This window comes from Miniopterus natalensis, chromosome 9 (genome assembly GCF_054644295.1).
Source record: "Miniopterus natalensis isolate mMinNat1 chromosome 9, mMinNat1.hap1, whole genome shotgun sequence".
Taxonomy (NCBI): Eukaryota; Metazoa; Chordata; class Mammalia; order Chiroptera; family Miniopteridae; genus Miniopterus; species Miniopterus natalensis.
In genome coordinates this window covers 40,894,571-40,914,036 of record NC_142089.1, presented here as the reverse complement: position 1 = coordinate 40,914,036, position 19,466 = coordinate 40,894,571, and the positions used below count along the sequence as shown (strand labels likewise).

The 19,466-nt window shown below is 40.7% G+C and overlaps 1 protein-coding gene across 1 annotated transcript; it reads right to left on the bottom strand.

Moving 5' to 3' along the window:
- Positions 1–294: 294 nt before the first annotated feature.
- On the bottom strand, positions 295–17,961 carry DYNLT5 (dynein light chain Tctex-type family member 5). The gene is given in 5 exon segments (XM_087820009.1): positions 295–563; positions 1,415–1,539; positions 8,147–8,228; positions 17,702–17,776; positions 17,778–17,961. Coding segments are annotated over 5 exon segments (540 nt in total). The 5' UTR covers positions 17,832–17,961; the 3' UTR covers positions 295–359.
- Positions 17,962–19,466: the final 1,505 nt, after the last annotated feature.

The following is a 19,466-nucleotide window of genomic DNA, read 5'->3' as shown; positions in this document are numbered from 1 at the left end:
ATGTGTGTTTTTTTAAAAAAAACTTCTCTTCAATTAACAACAATGCAGAAAATTCTAACTCTTTAATTGAAGACTAATTAAAATAATTAGTACCCAAAGTAATATTTAATAAGAACCTATGTCTATGAAAAAAATCCAACAGGACCAAGACTTCGTTCCTTCTTAAGCTAAACAAGATTCTTTCCTGTGCCACCCTCCCTTCCCCCAACCTTTAAGAGTATAAAAAAAGTCCAAAATCTTCCAGTTGTTTGAAGTATTAATATTTTCTTCTCAAACTTTTAGTCAGTAAAATTTTTGTGTACTTAGGTACAGCCTATTTCTTGATTTAAAAAAAGTAATACTAGATTTCTTCTTTTCAGTCACTCAAAGTAAACGGCATAGACGTTTGCAAGAGCAAAGAGAGAAGAGTTTCTAAAAACATAAGATGCAAAGTTATCACTTTTAGGGTTCCAGAGGCATCTACTTCCAATAAGTATGCTCTGACCGTCCCGCTGTCCAATGTGAACAGTCACAATTAGCTTGTACCTCGGAATCGCCAAGGCCTTGACCTGGGCTTTAATAACCTAGAATTTAAAAGGAGAAAAAAAGGTTCTCATTTAGCAACATTGAATCTTAAGGGTATTAATCTTTTTCATAAATATAGTGGTTTTAAGAAAATAACATGATCCATTGTAGATACTTTCAGAAATTGTTATAAAGCCATAACTGAATTGCTTCAAGCACTGTCCTCATGAGAGTGGACATGTAGGGACAACGTGATAGCACCAGCAATAAATCTACATTTTCTAAGGCACATGAAAATACTGTAATGCTGACAATGGAATTTATTAATAGAGTTATTACATTCTTTTGAAAATCTATGTTAAGATGGCTTCCCTTCAGGGAGTGTTGGCATTAGAGTTACACCATCCTGTTCATGCCTAAGTAAGAAACCATAGGCCTGGAGTCTCCTGTGATATGACTAATCATAAATGCTCATTAAAGACTTTGTAACAAAACAGCAAACAGAGAACAGCTGGTGGAGTGCCAGCACTTTAGTTGATAAAAATAGAAATGAATGTATTTAAATGTATTTAAAGGCCACAATGTCTGTGTTTGATGGGCATCAAAGCTGCCTTGGGGAAGAGAAATGATCATTAAAATATTTTGTCTCTTACAATAATTTTTAAAAATAAATGGGGCCGTTTTATACATTTTTAAAACAAAATGCATGCAAATGATGCACATAATGATTGTTTTAGACAAAGGCTTTTACACACATAGAATATGACCTAGTAAATATTTTAATAAAATAAAATATAAATAAGCATTTTTACTGCTACTGCCCATTAATTGCTTTCTTCAAAAAGTAGGGGGTCATGCTTTCAGCAAATATTCTAGTTGTAGTTAACACTTTAGGCAAATCGCACATTACCTCAGAAATTGTCTTAGTCATCTGTCGACAGAGCTCCGGCTCATATCGTTCTTCTTGCAGATAGCCAGTTAACACATCTTTCAGAATGTGACTGACAGTGACCACAGGAAAGGGTGTGGTAGGACCTGAAAACACAGACAAAGTTTCTTTCTAGGCAGTCATTTTATTTATTTATTATTTTTATTATTTAAAAAAAGAATAGTTTAGTGACTTATTAGAGAGGAAAGGAGGAGAGAGAAACCTGGATGTGAGAGGGTAACATGTCAGGGCCTCCTGCACGCCCCCTACCGGCACCCAGCGGAAACCGGGGCACGTGCTCTGACCCGCATGGAACCCCAACCTCTCTGTGCTCGGGAGGGCGCCCAACCACTGAGCCACACCAGCCAGGGCTGAGAAGTCATTTTATATCAGACCGCGCACCTCAGAGGCTAATGAAGAGCACTGAACCATGAAGAGACGCTCAGTCTTCTGTGGGGCCCTCATTTAAGGAAAAATAGGTAGTCTTAGTTAGTTTCCCAGCCAGGTTCCCGGACAGAGGACAGGGCAATGGGCTCGCCCACTTAGCAGCTACCCAAAGAGTGTGCTCAGCCACGCAGGCCTGACACCAACAGGTACCCTCCCAGCTCCCACTCCCAGTGACTTCCCCCCAAGTCTCAGCACCTCTCCCCCCTCCGGTCTGCCAACCACACTGCAGCTGGCCGGTGGCGCTCAGTCCCAGGTCTTCCTGCAGCATTGCCCTTGGCGAGGGCTGAGCTTCGGCCCCCGTCCTCCCGAGACTCCCCTCCCAGCACCACAGCTCCTCGTGGCTGCTGCTGCGCCTCACGGGCTTCATTTTTTAAAGGGTGCTTTGGACATTCGCCCTTGCTCTGTTTTTTGTATGGAACACCCTTTCCCGTCTTGTTCATCTGAGAAATAGCCACTAACGTTTCAAGGCCAGCTCAAAGCCCTTTCCAGGTATCCTTCTTCCTCTCTTCAGATAGAAGCCACCCCGTCCTCTGTGCTCCCAGAGCACTGGGACCCCACCTCTGTCGCGGCTCCTCATCCACCTAAGGGCTGAGGCATGCCCGCCCTCTCCCCAGTGAAACGGTAAGGCAGGCCCGACCTTATCTTCTTCAGAGACTAACTCCATGCTAAAGGCACAAGAAGTGTTCGATGTGTGATTTCCAAAACAAGAGCAAAACAAACATGTATAGATAATAACCATGGTACAGATCATGGCTACTTTTATTGAGCATTTTCTACACGTCAGGCACTATGATAAGAGTTTCATATTTATTACCTTATATAATCGTCCAATAAATCTCTGGGGTAAATCTCACTGTTATCTCCATTTCACAGGTGGGAACACAGAGGTTTAAATGCATTGTGTAACTTGCCCAGAATCACACAGTGGCAGAGCTGGGGTGTACTCCCAGGTTTATCTGATTCAAGAGCTCATCTTCTTCACCACATTTAGTCCGTGTTCAAATAAGGAGCTTCAGATGGATCTTCTTTGTCCTGCATTCCAGGAATCTTACCTGTACCTCCTGGGAATATTAACTTCATCATATTTCTGTCACTGTACAACATGCACGGGTGTCCAGGGACTGGGGTGCAGGGGCTCAATCGTTATTTGCTGAATTGATATGGATAAAGGAATGAAATCGAGAATTATATGCAATTCTATTGGACTAGTCATCAGTATCTTTTAAGTGTTTATTTTTAATGACTGTATTGGTCGGGGTCTAAGGGAACACATGGCACAGTAGAGTTAAGACAATTCCAGAAGGATTTAAGAAAGAGACTCCTTCGAGAGGCCTGAGCGGGATGTAGGAAATCACAAAGGAAACTACGCCTGGGTTAGTGAAAGTGAGGGTGTTACCCTCTTCCTACCCCAGGCTTGCGGGGTCTGAGAAAGAGACTCTGACTAGATCCTGGAAGAAGCATGTGAAGCAGGCTCCCTTGAGAGCAGTTATGTCCTTCTGCTGGTGGATGCAAACAGCCTGAAGTGAACCCACAGGCAGGGTGCGGAAAGAACTCCAGCTCCCAGTCCTTTTACCCTGAGACTTCCTACTGAAGTTTCCCGATGGCTGAACCTAACAGAAGGTTACGGCCCATGCTTATAGATGAGTTAGGCCAGCCTCCTGAGGCTCAATAAACAGTATTTTTATTTTGGTGATTATATAGAAATTGTTCATTTAAATTTATATTAGTGTGGGGAATGAATCTGAACATGTAAAACAGAGACACTTGGTACACTGAATGTGATAATTAACCCCAATGCTTGGTCAGCAGGAATCTCTGTTCTGCAGGACAGAGGTGAGCAGTTATAAGCCTGTGAAAGCTTGGTCCCGATTACTCCTGCTCGTGGGGTCAGTGGCAGGGAAGCAGTCCCCGCAGGCAAGCTCCCCGTTACCGATAGGCCTCGGCGTCCCTTTCTGAGGATCTTTTAGATTTCTACTCAAATATTCTAGCGAAATGAAGCTAAATTTGTGGGTGATTTTCCCCTTTCTATTTAAGAACTTTTAAAATACTACCAGCTTGAAATGATGCTACCAGCTTGTACTAAATAAAATAGATTATGTCCTTTAGATCGATACCTCTCTCTTTTTCACTTCCTCCTACTGAGCACTCATATCACATATCCCCTACTTGACCTACATCACTCACATGACACTTAATTTAGTCATGTGTTACGGGGACCATATGCATGGTTACCTTCAGAAAGTGGTAAATTCCATCAGTGCAGGGGTTTGTCTGCCTACTACACCTCCCTGTCGTTTGGGAACAGCACCTTCCTTTCCAGGAACTGGTCCTCTGTCTACACTAACCACCTGGCCCTTTAGGATCTACCATCGCTTCCTTTGAGCTCAACTCCAGGTCATGGATGACTGGCCAGAGCTGGCACTTGTCCCAAGCCAGGCCAATTAGACTCCTTTCTTGGAATTTTTATTTCAAATTGAAATGGGGGGTGGGGGTCAGGCTCTTTCTGTGGCAAAGTTATGCCACGGGACCCTTCGGAACTGCTGGAGGCCATGCTTCTCACGGTGGGAGGGAGTCCCGGGCACAGTGAGAGGAGCTCACGCACAGTTCAGTGCTGGAAAGACAGAATCCTGGTGGCACTTGAGTCCCCGTTTCCAGTAGTTCCCGTTGGCCAGATGAACCAACATCTTTTCTGCACTTTGTTTAGTTGGTGTGTTTTTTTTAAATCTCATTAACCAGATTTTATTCTGCAAATATTTTTAAATATAGTAATGAACTTTTCTCACTTCGTTGTGACATTTCCCTATAGAGCCAGAACCATCCGTTGCCTTGCTCAGGCAGGGATGCAGACACCCAGAGAGGAAGAAATAGTCAGTGTTCAGCTCTTGGCTTCCCAGATATGCTCCCGACAGTCAACTGATGTGAACGCCAGAGCATTTTTTCTTTTTTCTTTGTGTTTTTTTTTGAGAGACATTTATGTTCTTCAGGAGGGGAACGCTTTTTTAGAAATCAAAAATCAAGGACCTGAAGTTCTGCTGGATAAAAAAGAAAGCAAAAAAGAAAAACTTGTCCATAAAAACAGATAAGAGAGACTAGATAAAAGTGTGGTTATTTAATATATCTGTGTCTCAGTGTCCCCAAGTTGAGATAAAAAGGATGACCGCATATTGTTTTTTGTTAGGATTAAATGAGTTGAACTATTTAAAGTGCTTCCAACAGTGTCTGCCACACACGCTCCTTAGATCACGTTGTTGTTGCTCTCCCGCTCCGAGGGGGAGATGGGCGCCCTGCGAGGGGGCGACAGGCGAGCAGGGAGGGAGCGAGGCCGCCACGGAGGGGCCAAGTCAGAGCTGAGAGACCCGCGGGCTCGGTCCAGGAAAGCAGCTGATGACAGGGCCTGCTCATCTCAGGGAAGCTGAGCTCAGATGATGTCTCTCTCTCTCTCTCCATCTTAAAATTCCACTCTCCATTATGTTGGTTCCATTCTCACGCCGGCGGTCTCAGGGGGGCCACCAAGGGCTCCAGCCTGACTGGGTGCTCACCGTCAGTGTCTTTAAAGAATCAAGTGCGTCTTCAATCACTGCTCCAAAAAAAGTCTGTGGAGAACTCATTCCATAATTAATAGGAAACTCTACCGGATCTCATAGAAGGCTTTTCTTCTCAGTGATCCAAGGTAAAGTCTTAGAGCCAGTCATTTTGAGAAGCAATAACACAATGAATGGAGAAGCAATTTAAACACATCACTTCATTTAATTCGCATTGTAGCCCTATAATGTGTGGACTGTTATCCCTGTTTACAGATGAGGAAGCTGAGATTCAAGGATTCTGAATTCCTTGCTCGAATATCATTTATTTAGGATTTGGCAAAATTAGTATTCGAATTCAGATACTTTGGATCCTATAGCCTCTATTTTTTTCTATATGCATGTTCAGTAATTAATTAATGAGCAAATGTAAAAAGTGTTTTATTACAAGAAATATACTTTCATTTTTTTCCATTCCCTTTTTTCCTTTCATTAATTTGCATTCATGTTTCAACTCATCCTTGGTAGCTGTAATCACTCAGATAAAGGGAGTACAAACATGCTCAACATTTAAGATATGTTTAGAGGATACAAATATTATTGGATAGAATGAAAAATTAAACACAGTGATGCTGGTGATTGATTCCCCCCACCCTACTATTCTGGTCAGTATTGCATTTTGTAGTTGTGAGAAGATCTTTACCAGAGACTCACAGAGCACCTTTCAGATGCAAAATAAACCCAGAAATAAGTAGAAGTAGAAATACATTTTTTATTTTAATAAGCTGACTAGTTGTATGTTTAAAAAATGGACTGTCAAGCATAAAAGACTTTAATTATAAAAGAATAATTCACATGACTTTTTGCAAGAAAATATGAAAAATACTATATATTATGTTTTATATATTATATATGTTATATGTTATATATTACACACACACACATACACACACACACACTATGGTATTTGGAAAATTACTTTTCTAACTTGGTTCAACATCCAGGATTTCTAAAACTGATAAAATGACTTAATTCATTTATTTGAATAAGTTATGCAAATAATATATCCTATGAAGAAGAAACACAGGGGCTTCATATTTCGACTCCTTTATCTTGCTGAAATCTGATTTGAACCCTTTCAGTATGCAGGGCCCAAGGTCATAGGCACAGAACGGCTCAGATCTTTTAGTTATAAGTGGGTGAAAACCTAGTCTAAAAGTACTTTGGGTTTAGGTGACATTTTTAGTTCTCTCTTGGTCTCAGCTTCATGTGAGGGCAAGATAGCCAAAGCTGCCTTAACCCCTGTATTCCTCCAGGTTTCAGGGCCTGATCTGCTTCTTCAACAGCTCAAACAACATTTTCTGCATTGAATATCAAGGCTTTGATTTGGTTTGACCAATCAAAGGGTTCTATGCCATCCCAGAACCAGTCACTGTTGCATCTCTGAGGCTAGTGTCAGCTTCAGCAGAATGTTATGGACCCAAAGTGGTAATGATGCCGTGCCCCCCTCCCCCCCCTAAAAAAAACTGGGTAAGGGTTACCAGAAGAAATATAAAAGTATATTGGATGGCAGGAATATTAGTTGCCTACCATAGCACTATGAAAATACCAGTAGACCGACTAATTATGGAGCCTGTAATCCATGAAGTCTTGGGGATTACTGTAGAAAACCGGCTACAAGGCCTAATGGGATGTGCTGATGGTCTATAATTTTCTTGAGGTTAATGCACAGATGGAACTGCTCCGGCCCGTAGGGTCTTCCTTTGGTCACTGGTAAGCCTCTGTGGAATTTCTATCTAGCAGTAATTATATATGGATTCAGATAATAGTGGGCAGACACGCATCGAGAGAAAACAAGCATGTCTAAGAGGAAACATGAATGGGAAAAGATATTCACTGTGGACTCCACTGGGAGTATAGGGGCAGGTGCAAAGATCTTTGTTTTCAAAGATCTAAAACCTCAGTGTGAGGGATAAACATCTCTGTCAACAGGGGACCAGAAAGCATTTGCCTTTGCCTTGAAGGCTTTTTCTCCACCTGTCAACAGCATGGGTTGGTTTTGTTGGACAGGACTTTAATGCATATCTTTTATTTCATATTTTATATACACACTTCAAGTGTATATAAAATAACTCCACAAGATAACCCCCCAAATACTCAGTGAATTTCTTAATTCAGTACACATAATATTCATCAGCACCACTCGGTGAATTGTTGGGTGTTTAGGAAACACAGATAAAGAAAAGTAGGCGATGGGAGTTGGTCCCAGTTTGCAGAGGAAGAAATTAAAGCAGCATCAGGTGTTGAGTGTCTAAAGATCCGCCCAGGTCCAGGATAGGGCCATGATGAGGAGGTATCCCCTGAGATTCTCCTTGAGAAAAGCTTGTCCCCATGTCTTGCCAAGGTCCCTCTGTCCAGCTATCTACCTGGAGCCATACTGCTCCCCAGGGAGACGCCTTGGCCCCCAGCACATGAAGAACCGCGGCCTTGGTACTGCAGAGCTGGAATCGTAGAGCTCTACTGCTAAGTAATGAAGTTTGGGGTGATCTCACACACACACACACACACACACACACACACACACAATAGAAAAGAAATTAAAGCAGCATCAAATCACTCGGTTAATGAAGATCTCTTATACTGTACTAGCATTGACAATAATGCCAAGTTATTAGATATTAGTTTAAGTAAATATCATTCACAAAATTAGAAGTTTAAAATAGAAGCGAGTGATAAAAGAACACACCCAGCTGATAGGAGTTTTCCATCCGAGCCTTGGGTTGGGAGGCAGCGCCAGGCCGGCTGCGTTCATCCACGTAGGCACAGTACTCACAAGCTGAAAGCAAGGGAGGAAACAAGCACCAGTAGTTATTGCAACAATAATAACAAAACACAAGGTTGCTTTCAGCAAAAATGTTACAAAGGTAAAATTTTCTCTAAAAAATTTCAAGCAAGTCCCATGTAAATATCCCGGTGGCATATTTAAAGTCCAAAACATTTGAGAGATGGGAACATTAGGGTGTAAGAAGTTACTTGGAGCAGATCTCAATATAGTGCCTGCAGCCCAGTGCGGTGCCTGGGGCACCTGATTATTAAGAAAGTTCACGGTTGGTCTGTCCGCGGGGCATCTCCGGCTCTCCTCAAAGCGGACAAAGCTCACAAAAGGGCCTGGGCAATGTATGAGAAAGCTTAAAACGTTGGGAAACAACTCTACGTATACATGGGGGGTTATAAAGGGTGCACTCTTAGTATATGCACCTCACAAGTCCCTTTAGTAGGAAAAAGAAAAATGGGAAACTCATCTACATGGTGAGAGAAACCACAATTCACCCGAACTATCGTAAATCAATAAGTGTCAATCACCCTTTTCAACGTTAAGAAAGGGGTTGGCTCGGTTACCGAGGCGATATAAGCTTATCCAGGTGCTGAACAGGAGGCCCAACCCAAGAGGAGCCCCCAGTGTCCCTCAGGCACTACTTAATTCAACTTAATTCAGAGGAAATCCAACTGTCACTAATGGCAGTCTCAGAATGCTCTACCCCCAATTCTCTCCACCTGTGAAAATGGAAGTTAAGCCAGGTGTCATTTCAAAGGAGATGACAAAAGTGTGTGTGTGTGTGTGTGTGTGTGTGTGTGTGTGTGTGTGTTTTCAGAGTGACCACTTTTATAAGCAGGCTATGTGTTTGCTTTAATTAAATGAAAAATAGATATTTGTCCTTAATCGTTGGGGATTTTTTTTCTTTCTTCCATGAGGAGTTTAAAATACTTAATTCTCAGCTGTGTGGCATTAGCGAGCTTCTTGCAAAGTGATATTTTAAGAAAGTCATGGCTAATCTATTTTTTTTAAAATCCTTTAATACAATACCATTTACACAATAAATGAAGGTTTACCCACCCAGCCCAGGAAGGCAATGCAAGACGTTATGGCTGCTTTTTCACGACGGATTTCTGGATTAGTGATTTAGGCTTTATTCTTGTAACACCTGCTGTCCTCAATTTTTTGCTGCCTTTTGAAGTAGCAACCAACCTGTTCAGCTCCATGGCTGCAGGTGTTGTGGGCAGTTCCAAAGAAGACAGCTCCTGCTTAGCGCTGCAGAAGCCCCTTGATTCTGAGATAAGCCAGCCTGTCCCCATGTTATGAAGGCGACATTTAACTCTGCAAAACATTTCCTGTGATGACCTTATCTTACCTTCACAATGGTCTTTTGAGTAAGTAAAAGAGTCACCATTCTACCCATTTCAGAGATACAGGGAACAATGAAAAAGGCTTACTTTCACACATATAGGACAGGCAGACTTATTTCAAACGTGCTATTCACCTCAGTGACAAAGTCTCACGTCTGATTGTATCTGACGGAATGAAAACAGGGGTAATGACTACCTGAGAAAGTTAACTACTGCAATTAAGATGTCACACGTAAGAAGGTATTAACAAAAACCCCATTTCTTTTCTACTGAATACCATACTAAAAACTCATAGAAAGAGAAGCAGAGTTGGTACAAAACCCAGATTTGCCAGAGTTAGAGTCTAAGGCAAGAAAGCAAACAAGGATTTTTACAAACAGTCCTCACTATTGTTTGCTATTGCCACGTTACTTAAAAATTGATATTTAGGGCAGTTTACAATATTTTCAGTATGAAACTGGTGCCATAGGGAAGCCCCAAAACCCCACTGGCTGAAGACTATGTGCAAATAGAAAGTTTCGCAGTGACTTTTTTTATTTACTGAAGATGATTTCATTCATTGTCTTTTTATTTCCATGGTAATCATGTGTATGGTCATTCTAAAAAGTTCAAAACACGTAGAAAAGTATAAAGAGCAAAGTAAAATTACACAAAAAAGTACTAACCCCAGTGGTTATCTAACCATTTTAACATTAAAAAAATCTTTTCAGACCTGATTTTACATACACGGTCACATTATAGATGCTGAGTTGTTTTTCCATTCAAATGTATTGTAAATAACTTTCTATGTAAATAAATAGTTATCTACATCAATATTTGAAATACCAAGAGAATATTTAATATATGAACATGCTACATTTTATGTAACTGTTTATTCTCCAGGACATTTAGGTTGTTTCCATTACTCCACTATCGTAACGGAGATTGTAGTGACCATCGTGGCAGGGACTGCTATTTGCTTTCCAATGTTGTTCTTTCTTTCTTCCTTGGTAACAGAGCCTTAAGTTTGTGGGAATGTTTCTCTCTAAATTAAAGACAAGTTCTTGGACTTCTTTGGTGCTATGGGGGCCTTGTGGCTTATAATGTAAGTAGAAGTTTGTGCCCTTCATGATGACTGGAATATGGATACGATGGGAAGAGCTCAGCAGCTATCCTGGGCCTTGAGACAATTTTATCGATTATGGACCAGAAAAATAGATGTCTAGGCCCCTGAACTGCTTCCCTCCATACTATTTATGTAAGAGAAAAATATATTTCTATTTTGTTTAAGCTACAGTTTTTGTGGTTTTTTAAAAAATATATTATTATAAAAAGCCGTAGCTATAACTGATTCAAATTCTGATACAGAGTTTGTTTCTTGGAAGTAGGATGCTGAAAGTAAAAGAAACAAAACTTGGAGTTAGTTTTGTGGAGGAGACAGGGCTTTGGGGTGTGATGTTTCAGACATTTTGCTGGAAACCTGGCATCGCTTATCGCACAGAAGGAAAATAGTTGGTTAGGCTACCAATTTCTGTGCCTTGGGTGGCCGACCCTGTATAATCCAAGACTACAACTTCATGAAAAATTATAGAAAAATTATTCTTTTTTAAAAACTCTGTTTATGGTAACTTTTGAAACTGAAACCTGATAGGTACACACTCGAAAAAGGTGGGTTGAAAAAAAGGAGAGAGAAGAGTAAAGAGAAGAATAAGGGGAACAGAAAAAACAGAAAAAGGAAGATATTTATTCCTTGAAAAAAGATAAAATATTAAAAATGCTTGAAATCTGGGCAATTGACATTAAACCAGGTTACGAACTCAGTGAATTTTTAGAAATAAAAGAGATCCTGCCTGGCTGCGCGTGGCTCAGCAGTTGAGCATCGACCTAGGATCCAGGAGATTGAGGTTTGATTCCCGGTCAGGGCACATGCCCGGGTTGCGGGCTCGATCCTCAGTCGGGGGCCTGCGGGAGGCAGCTGGTCAATGACTCTCTCATCATTGATGTTTCTATCTCTCTCTCTCCCTCTCCCTTCCTCTCTCTGAAATCAGTAAAGACATTTTTTTTTAAATGTTTAAAAAAATGTTAAAATAAATAAATAAAAGAGATCCTATATTTGAAAATTGGAAATTACCAATATTAATTCAGGATATTGACTTATAAAAACACATATTTTCTTTTTATTTATTTATTAATTTTTAGAAAGAGAAAAGAAAGATAGAGAAACATCAATTTTGTTGTTCCACTTATTTGCGCATTCATTAGCTGATTCTTGTATGAGCCCCAACTGGAGATTGAACCCCAAACCTTGGTGTATCCGGATGATGCTCTAATCAACTGAGCTACTTGGCCAGGAACATACATATTTTCTTTTGATAAACAGCTTTACTCAAGCCCTTGGTAATTTTCAAAGATTAAAAACATGAGATGCTTGAAGAGAAAGCTTAATTATCAGTTCTGCATACACAGCACAATAAATTTATTGAGTATATGTCACAACATTCCAAGTGGATGAATTTCAGCCGTCTATGAGCAGACTTTCCCTAGTGTATAATACTAACTCTTCAGAGTCATGATCTCATTGCAAAGGGAATGCTGCAGTTGATTTCATTTTTTAAATGTGAAAAATGATCTTGCTGTTTATGTGTTTATCATCAGCTTCTTGGCATTAATGGAGAAAGACATTTCAATTGGCAAAATATATATAAGAGATGTAAAGTTTTAGAAAGAAAGGTAGATTACTGGTAAGTCTCACGTAAACTGGTGAAAGCATAGCACAAATCAACTAACATTACTCTAGAAGAAGAGTAACAATTTGTAACCCAGTGCAAATTTCAGTTAATACTTAGAATCACATGTACAATTGATGAAGACAGACTTGAAAATTAATCTGGATGCAGAAATAAGCTGCATAAAATTGGTCCACAGTAGCAAAAGTAACCCTTCTATCTTGTACTTGATTGACTGGAAACGTCCCATGTTAACTAACCCAACAGCCAGTGTTCTAATTACACAAAAAAGGGACAAAAAATCAAATAGTTAGAGTTGTAATTAATTTAATCTTCTATGAAATTCAGGTTTCCTGAAAACATCTTACAAATTTGTTTGCTGAGCATTCCATGAATTACACAGAATAAAAGCAAGGCATGTCTTATTGTTTTGGCTGTTAGAGATAGAAACAATTATTTCGATTAAATCTCACTAGCCACAAATATCATGTAATTTTCACTGAGAATTCATTCCCAGATATTTTCACTACCATTATTACTTAAATATTTTGAAACTGCAGTAAGACATAATATTTGAATGTGCAGAAAGCCTTAGAGCCATTACTTTAGTAGATTAAGAAGATCAGAATATCATCTCTTCCGTTTGTTACCTTGAAATATCTGGAACTGCCATATTTTGAATGGTATTTAAGCAGGACTTTTTCCCTTAAATTTGTTATTAAAGTCATGTGCTGCCTCCTAGTGGGGAAATTTCAGAGCCCACAGAGAAAAAGAAGGCTCCCGGGTATAAATTTGTACTTTTTTCTCTTCATTCTTTCAACAAATATTCCCCGCCCAGAATGTGGCAGGCAAAGTGGGAAGTAACAGCAATACAAAGAAAAATTAGAACCCCCAATGCTTAAGAAATAAGATGTAGAAAACAAGATAAAATATGCATCCCAACGCACTTACTTGGGAACTTTCCTCCTCAAAGCTTCTATGGATAATTTTATGTATGTTATGTTTAAAAGGAAAAGCATAGTTACTCTTCCCCCATCAGTAGAGGGTATAAATTGCCTGGTAAGGTAATTTAGTTTTATGGCCATTTAATTTACAGCAAGTTTGCTGGATTTTTACGTAGTTTTAAGATATTTTATTTACATTGACCCCATCTTACTGGTATGAGAAAAGTTATAATGTAAACAAAAATCAAGATATTTTCAGAAACAAAAGAGGAGAGGAAAATGACATGATACATGTTCTTGTGAAATACATTTTTTAAGAGGAGAAATGATTCTCAAGGACAAAGAGTGAACCATGTGACCTGTGAAAGTCTAGCTCTGATGTGGATTGAAGATAACCTAGGAAAGGCAACTGACAAAATAGAACAATTTTAAGTATACAGATAGAAAACCAGAGCGTCTAAAGTCCACTGAACTAATGTTCACCCAAGAAGAGGTAAGGTTAAGGTCAAGGGCTGCTGATGAAACTTCTGTTGAAGCCCCTGAATGAATGCATAGTTTCAATGTTGCACAGCCCTTGGCAATCATCAGGGGGGTGAGGCTGAGAGTGTGGGTGCCGCAGTCCTACGGACAATCCTACGGAGATCATCAAGAAGTGTGATCTCTCTTTACAGATTTTCAACACAAATGAAAGTGTTTTTTAATTTTTAAAAAATAGATGCACAATGGAATGTTTCAACAAAGAGATAAAAGGATACCTTATTTTACAAATTTGAGTAAGCACTTTTCCATTTGCTGTAAATGCATCTTATGTCTACACGATAAAAGCCCTTAGTCACCCTAGAATTAACACACATATTAAACCCGTGAACCTAACCTGTTTGTGAGCAAAAGAACTTGCTTGTTCAGAAACTAGTATAATGCAATAATTATCCATTCAACTGTCAAAAAATAGTCACTGAGTCACTGCTACGTGACTGCACTATTCTGGGTCCTTGGGATACAACAGTGAAAATGACTAAGATCTCTGCCTTCATGGAACTTAGTGAGAAGAGACAGACAATAGACAATAAAATACTAAATGAGTAAATTATCTATTATGTTAGGAGGTGATAACTGCTACAAGGGAAAGGAGAGCTTAGTTAAGGGAGCTCGTCAGTGGATGGGGGGAGGGTGCTGTTTGTAATTTTAAACAGAATGGTCAAGATAGGCCTCAGTGAGCAAGGAATTGAAGGAGGTGAGGAAATGAGCCATGTGGAGGTCTGAGGGACGAGTGTGTCAGGGAGAGGGAAGGGCACACGCACAGGCTTTGAGACAGGAGGCTGCCTGGTGTCTTTGAAGAAATGCATAAAGACCAGAGTAGCTGGGGTGGAGGGAGCAAGCGGGAGGCTGCAAAAGATGAGGTTACCAAGGTGTCAGGTAGCCCGATCATGTGGCACTTTGTGGGCGTTTGTAGAACCTTGGCTTTTACTCTGATAAAGCAGGAGCCTGCAGAGAGTCTTGAGCAGAGAAATAGTAAGGTTCACTTTATATTTTACAACGATCACTTCAACTGTGGTGATGAGGATAGACTGTAGGTTGGCATGAATACAAACTAGGTGACCAGTTAGAAAGCTTTAACGTAATCCAGGTTAGGGAGGATAGCAACTGCTATGGACTAAATAGCACCTCCCCCAGATTCATATGCTGAGGCCTCAACCCCCCATGTATTGGAAACAGGGCCTTTAAATTTAAAGTGATTAAGGTTAAATGAGGTCGTAAGTGTGAAGCCCTGAGCAGGCAGGACTGGGTCCTCAGGAAAGAAGAGACGCCAGGGTTCTCTCTCGGCCACGTGAGGGCACCGTGAGAAGGCGGCCGTCTGCAAGCCACGGAGCAGGCCCTCACCCAAACCTGACCATGCTGGCACCCTGATTTCCGACTTCCAACCTCCAAAACTGTGAGAAAATAAATTCCTATGGTTTAAGCCACCCAACCTATGCAATTTTGTTATAGCAGCTCAAGCTGATAAATGCAGTGACCGAGACCGGGATGGCAGCAGGCGAGGGTAACGGTAAGAAGTTGGGTTCTGGATGTATTTTCAAAGTTGATCTGGTAGAATTTCCTGATAAATGGGAAGGAGGGTAGTTAGATGAAGAGTTAAGCTGTGAGAATGTTGAGACTGAGATGTCTACTAGGTACTGAAGTGACAGGTCACTAGGCAGTTAGATATATGAGCCTGGGCTGCAGATACACATCTGGGGACATAACACCATGTCTGGCACCAGACTGGAGGTGATTCCTGAGGGGATAAGAGGAGGACAAGGGGGGGAGGGGGGGGACAAGGGACGGCTCCCTAAGGCAATTCTCCATTAAGAAACTGGGGAGAGAAGGGTAGACCAGCCAAGAAGGCTGAGAAGGGGGAGCCAGTCAGGTAGAAGGAAAAGAGGAGAGTGTGCGTCCTGAAGCCAGGTGAAGAAAGTGTTTCCAGGAGAAAGGAGTGGCAAACAGTGCCAAATGTTGTTGAGAGGTCAAGCAGGGCCTGAGGACTGAACACTAATCAGCACTGTGAAAGTCACGATCTCGGCCAGAGCAATGTCATGAGTCCAGGGACAGTCTGTTTTGCTCACCACTGCATGTTCAGCATCTATCACAATGCCCAGACCCTAGGCAACAAAAATTTGTCCAGTGAATAAACAAAATGCGCTATTGTTATGATCATTTTATAGATAACCCAGTAAGACTTAAAAAATATTAAATGGTAGCTGGTGAAGCAGAATATCTGAGATTCAAACTCAGGCCTAGCTGGATTCCAAAGTTCTATGTAATCATAGCAGTTAATACTGTACTTGCTCTGTCCTTGGGCATGCCAAGAACCATCGCAGGCATTTCCACGTGTTATTTCAATAAATCCTCACCAGGTGGCATTTAGTTTACTTGAATAACAAGCTTCTCCAGAGTCGACCCTACAGTTAAGCACCTTTATATGCCTAACGTGGCACAATGAGTCACACAGAAGCTCAGTGAACCCTGAATAAATGAATAACTGCAAGAATACAGTGTGTTAGATGCTGCCAGTGGGTTCAAGGGCAGAGCTGTGGGATCCATGCTCAAAGTTCTCGTAACATGACATTGCCGTAATTTTGGTTTGTGGCAAAAGAGACTCTTTTGTCACCAACCTTAGGCCTCGCCTACTAGTTGAACTACTGGACTTGGAGATAATAAGCCTGGATATTATGTCATATGATCCTGGGAAAGTAACTTAACCTCGGGTTTCAATTTCCATTTTAAGAACATGAGAGCAGCACATCTGTTCAAATATTGTTCAAAGGCTGCCAAAGCCTGAGCTTCCAACACGAAAGATGTCATTGTAAATACCTGCTCTTACCCAAGGATGGGAAACAGAAGGTTCTGGTGAATGAACAGAAGAGTTTCGTTAATGCGAGTCACACATAAATGACCAGTTTCCAGAGGATGAGAATACTTGACTCTAAACAGAAGCCCATTTTGCCATTTCTCAATTCTGCAGTTTTGGAGGCTCAGCCTCTCTAAGCACCTGTTTCTTCATTCGTAAATTGGAGATGATATAGCATCTATCTTATAGAGCAGAGGTTGGCAAACTTCTCTGTAAAATTCCACACAGCAATTGTTTTTTGGCTTCGTGGGACCTATAGCTTCCATCGCAACTACTCAACTCCGTAGTTCTAGTGTAAAAGCAGCCAGAGGCAATACATATACGAAAAGGGATGGATATGTTCCAATAAACATTTACTTATGGATACTGAAATTTGAGTTTCTTATAATTTTTACATAACAAAAAAATATTACCTCCTTTTGATGTTTTTTTTCAACCATATAATAACCATACTTAGCTATGGCCATAACAAAAGCACATGGCAGGTTGAATTTGGCCCTTAGACCATAGTTTGCCACCCCCTGAAATAGAGCTTCTATGAGAATTAAGTGAGGTCATAGTGAGGGCTTAATAAATGTCAGCTATTATCGCCCTTATTACTATTAATTATTTAAGTGGAATACAAAGTATGATGTCAACCACGTAGGTATGTATAGAAAGAAATGTGATGTGTTAACAGTTATGATAGCGAGATAGTAAGATCCAGCTTAACATGTTTCTTTAAAAACAAACATAAAATTACATTAGAATGAAAACACAATTTAAATAAAAACAGCCAACCCTAATAACTGTTAACAATAATTATACTGACTATAAATTCTATCTTCCTTTCACAATTCAGAAGGCTCTTTGGATATCCATTATGCCCAGGGATCAGTGTTAAGCATTAGATGCTACTGTAGAAGACTGTAGGCATAAAAATCAAGATTATAGGATTAAATCTATGTTGATCTTATATCACACCTGAACCTTGTACTTGTCCATTTTCTCTCTTTTTAATTCCTAAAGGAAATGTTTCCTTTTCTCTTCATAAACATTATGAACCTGACTATTCAATAACTGAATTTAAGTTATTAGACATTCAGTTACTCTTTGATGCGCCCATAAAGTTCCTTCGGCCGGAATTCATGACTACTTAGAGAAGACATGCTCCCCCCTTTTCTTCAATGAATGAGCCATTCGGTCGTTAGCAATGTCTGACGTCATCATAACCTATGGAAGAAAACTTTTCCTAAAACAGCAGATGAAAGATCTGAAAACATTGTAGTATAACACAGAGATTCATTCTAAATAAAGTACATAGATGCTTTTACTACCATTTTTGCAGAGAAGTGGGGTTGCCTTAAGAGTGATTTTTAATGTATGCTGTTATTCTGGTCAGTACAACTGGAAATATAATAACCCTGATAGCCTTTTATTTATGCAATAGTATACTTACTTCACATAAGCAGATATTAAATTGCAGCAAATTGCTTAACTGCAGAAGAGGTTAAGGTTACTGAGAAAAGATAGCCACGTGTAGAAGAAAGATATTATCTCACACCAGAAAGCAGTACTTTTTATTTTCTTTTATTATTATTTTTAATCCTCACCTGAGGATATTTTTTCCACTGCTTTTCAGAGAGAGTGGAAGGGAGAGAGAGAGACACACATCGATTGGTTGCCTCCTGAACACACTCTGACCAGGGCTGGGGATCAAACCTGCAAACAAGGTACATGCCCTTGGCAGGAATTGAACCCGGGACCCTTCAGTCCACGGGCCAACGCTCTAACCACTGAGCCAAACTAGCTAGCACAGAAAGCAGTATTTTTTATTGCCTCCCCGTTTACTTTTTATTTATTTTTATTTTTTATCTTTATTGATTTCAGAGAGAGGAAAAGAGAGGGAGAGACAGGTAGAAACATCAATGATGAGAGAGTCATTGATCGAGCCCGCAACCCGGGCATGTGCCCTGACCGGGAATCAAACCCTGATCGCCTGGATCCCAGGTCGACGCTCAACCGCTGAGCCACGCCCGGCCGGGCTCCCCGTTTACTCTTGATGAAAGTTTGCTAATTAATATTTGTTGTTGCTGCTGTTACTTTAAAAATTAAAATTGTCTTCCCCAAAGGGCACTTTTTTCAAGCAACCATGATTTACTTTGTAAAGAGCAAACAGAACTTAACTTTTAACTCGGTAATTTATTGGAACACTTACCTCCTTCTCACAAATGCTTGTTTAAAGCTGGTGACAGGGCCCAGCAGGTGTGGCTCAGCAGTTGAGCATCTGCCTATGACCCAGGAGATCGAGGTTTGATTAGGAGGTGGCCTGTCAATGACTCTCACATCACTGATGTTTCTATCTCTCCCTCTTGCTTCCTCTCCCTGAAATCAATAAAATATATTAAAAGATAAGTAAATAAAAGCTGGTAGTAGGAACGGACCTCCCAGAACTTAGAGTCTGACTCTGCTGTCCTGTTGCCTACATACAAATTTAGCAATTCATTTAAATTATTTTATAATCTGTAAATCTGAGAGCCCCAGCAAGGAGACACTGTGCTAGACACTCAAGCAGAACTGAAACAGTTGCTGCCTTCAAGGAGCTGGCAGCTGAGGGCCGGGCGACAGGAACACACCCGAAACCCACTGTGACCACTGTCAGGGCAGAGACAAAGGGTACTGACGGGCACACAGCTATGGCCGAGGTGCCCTGTGCACTGGGAAGGGAGGCTGTGGTGCATGTGTGTGTGCCTGCGTGCCTGTGGTGAGTGGACACCTGAGTGTGGGCATCTTTGTGTGTGTGCCTGAGAGTGTTTTTCTCTCTGGGCATGTGTGTGAGTGCTCGCGTCCCCATGAGTGCGTGAG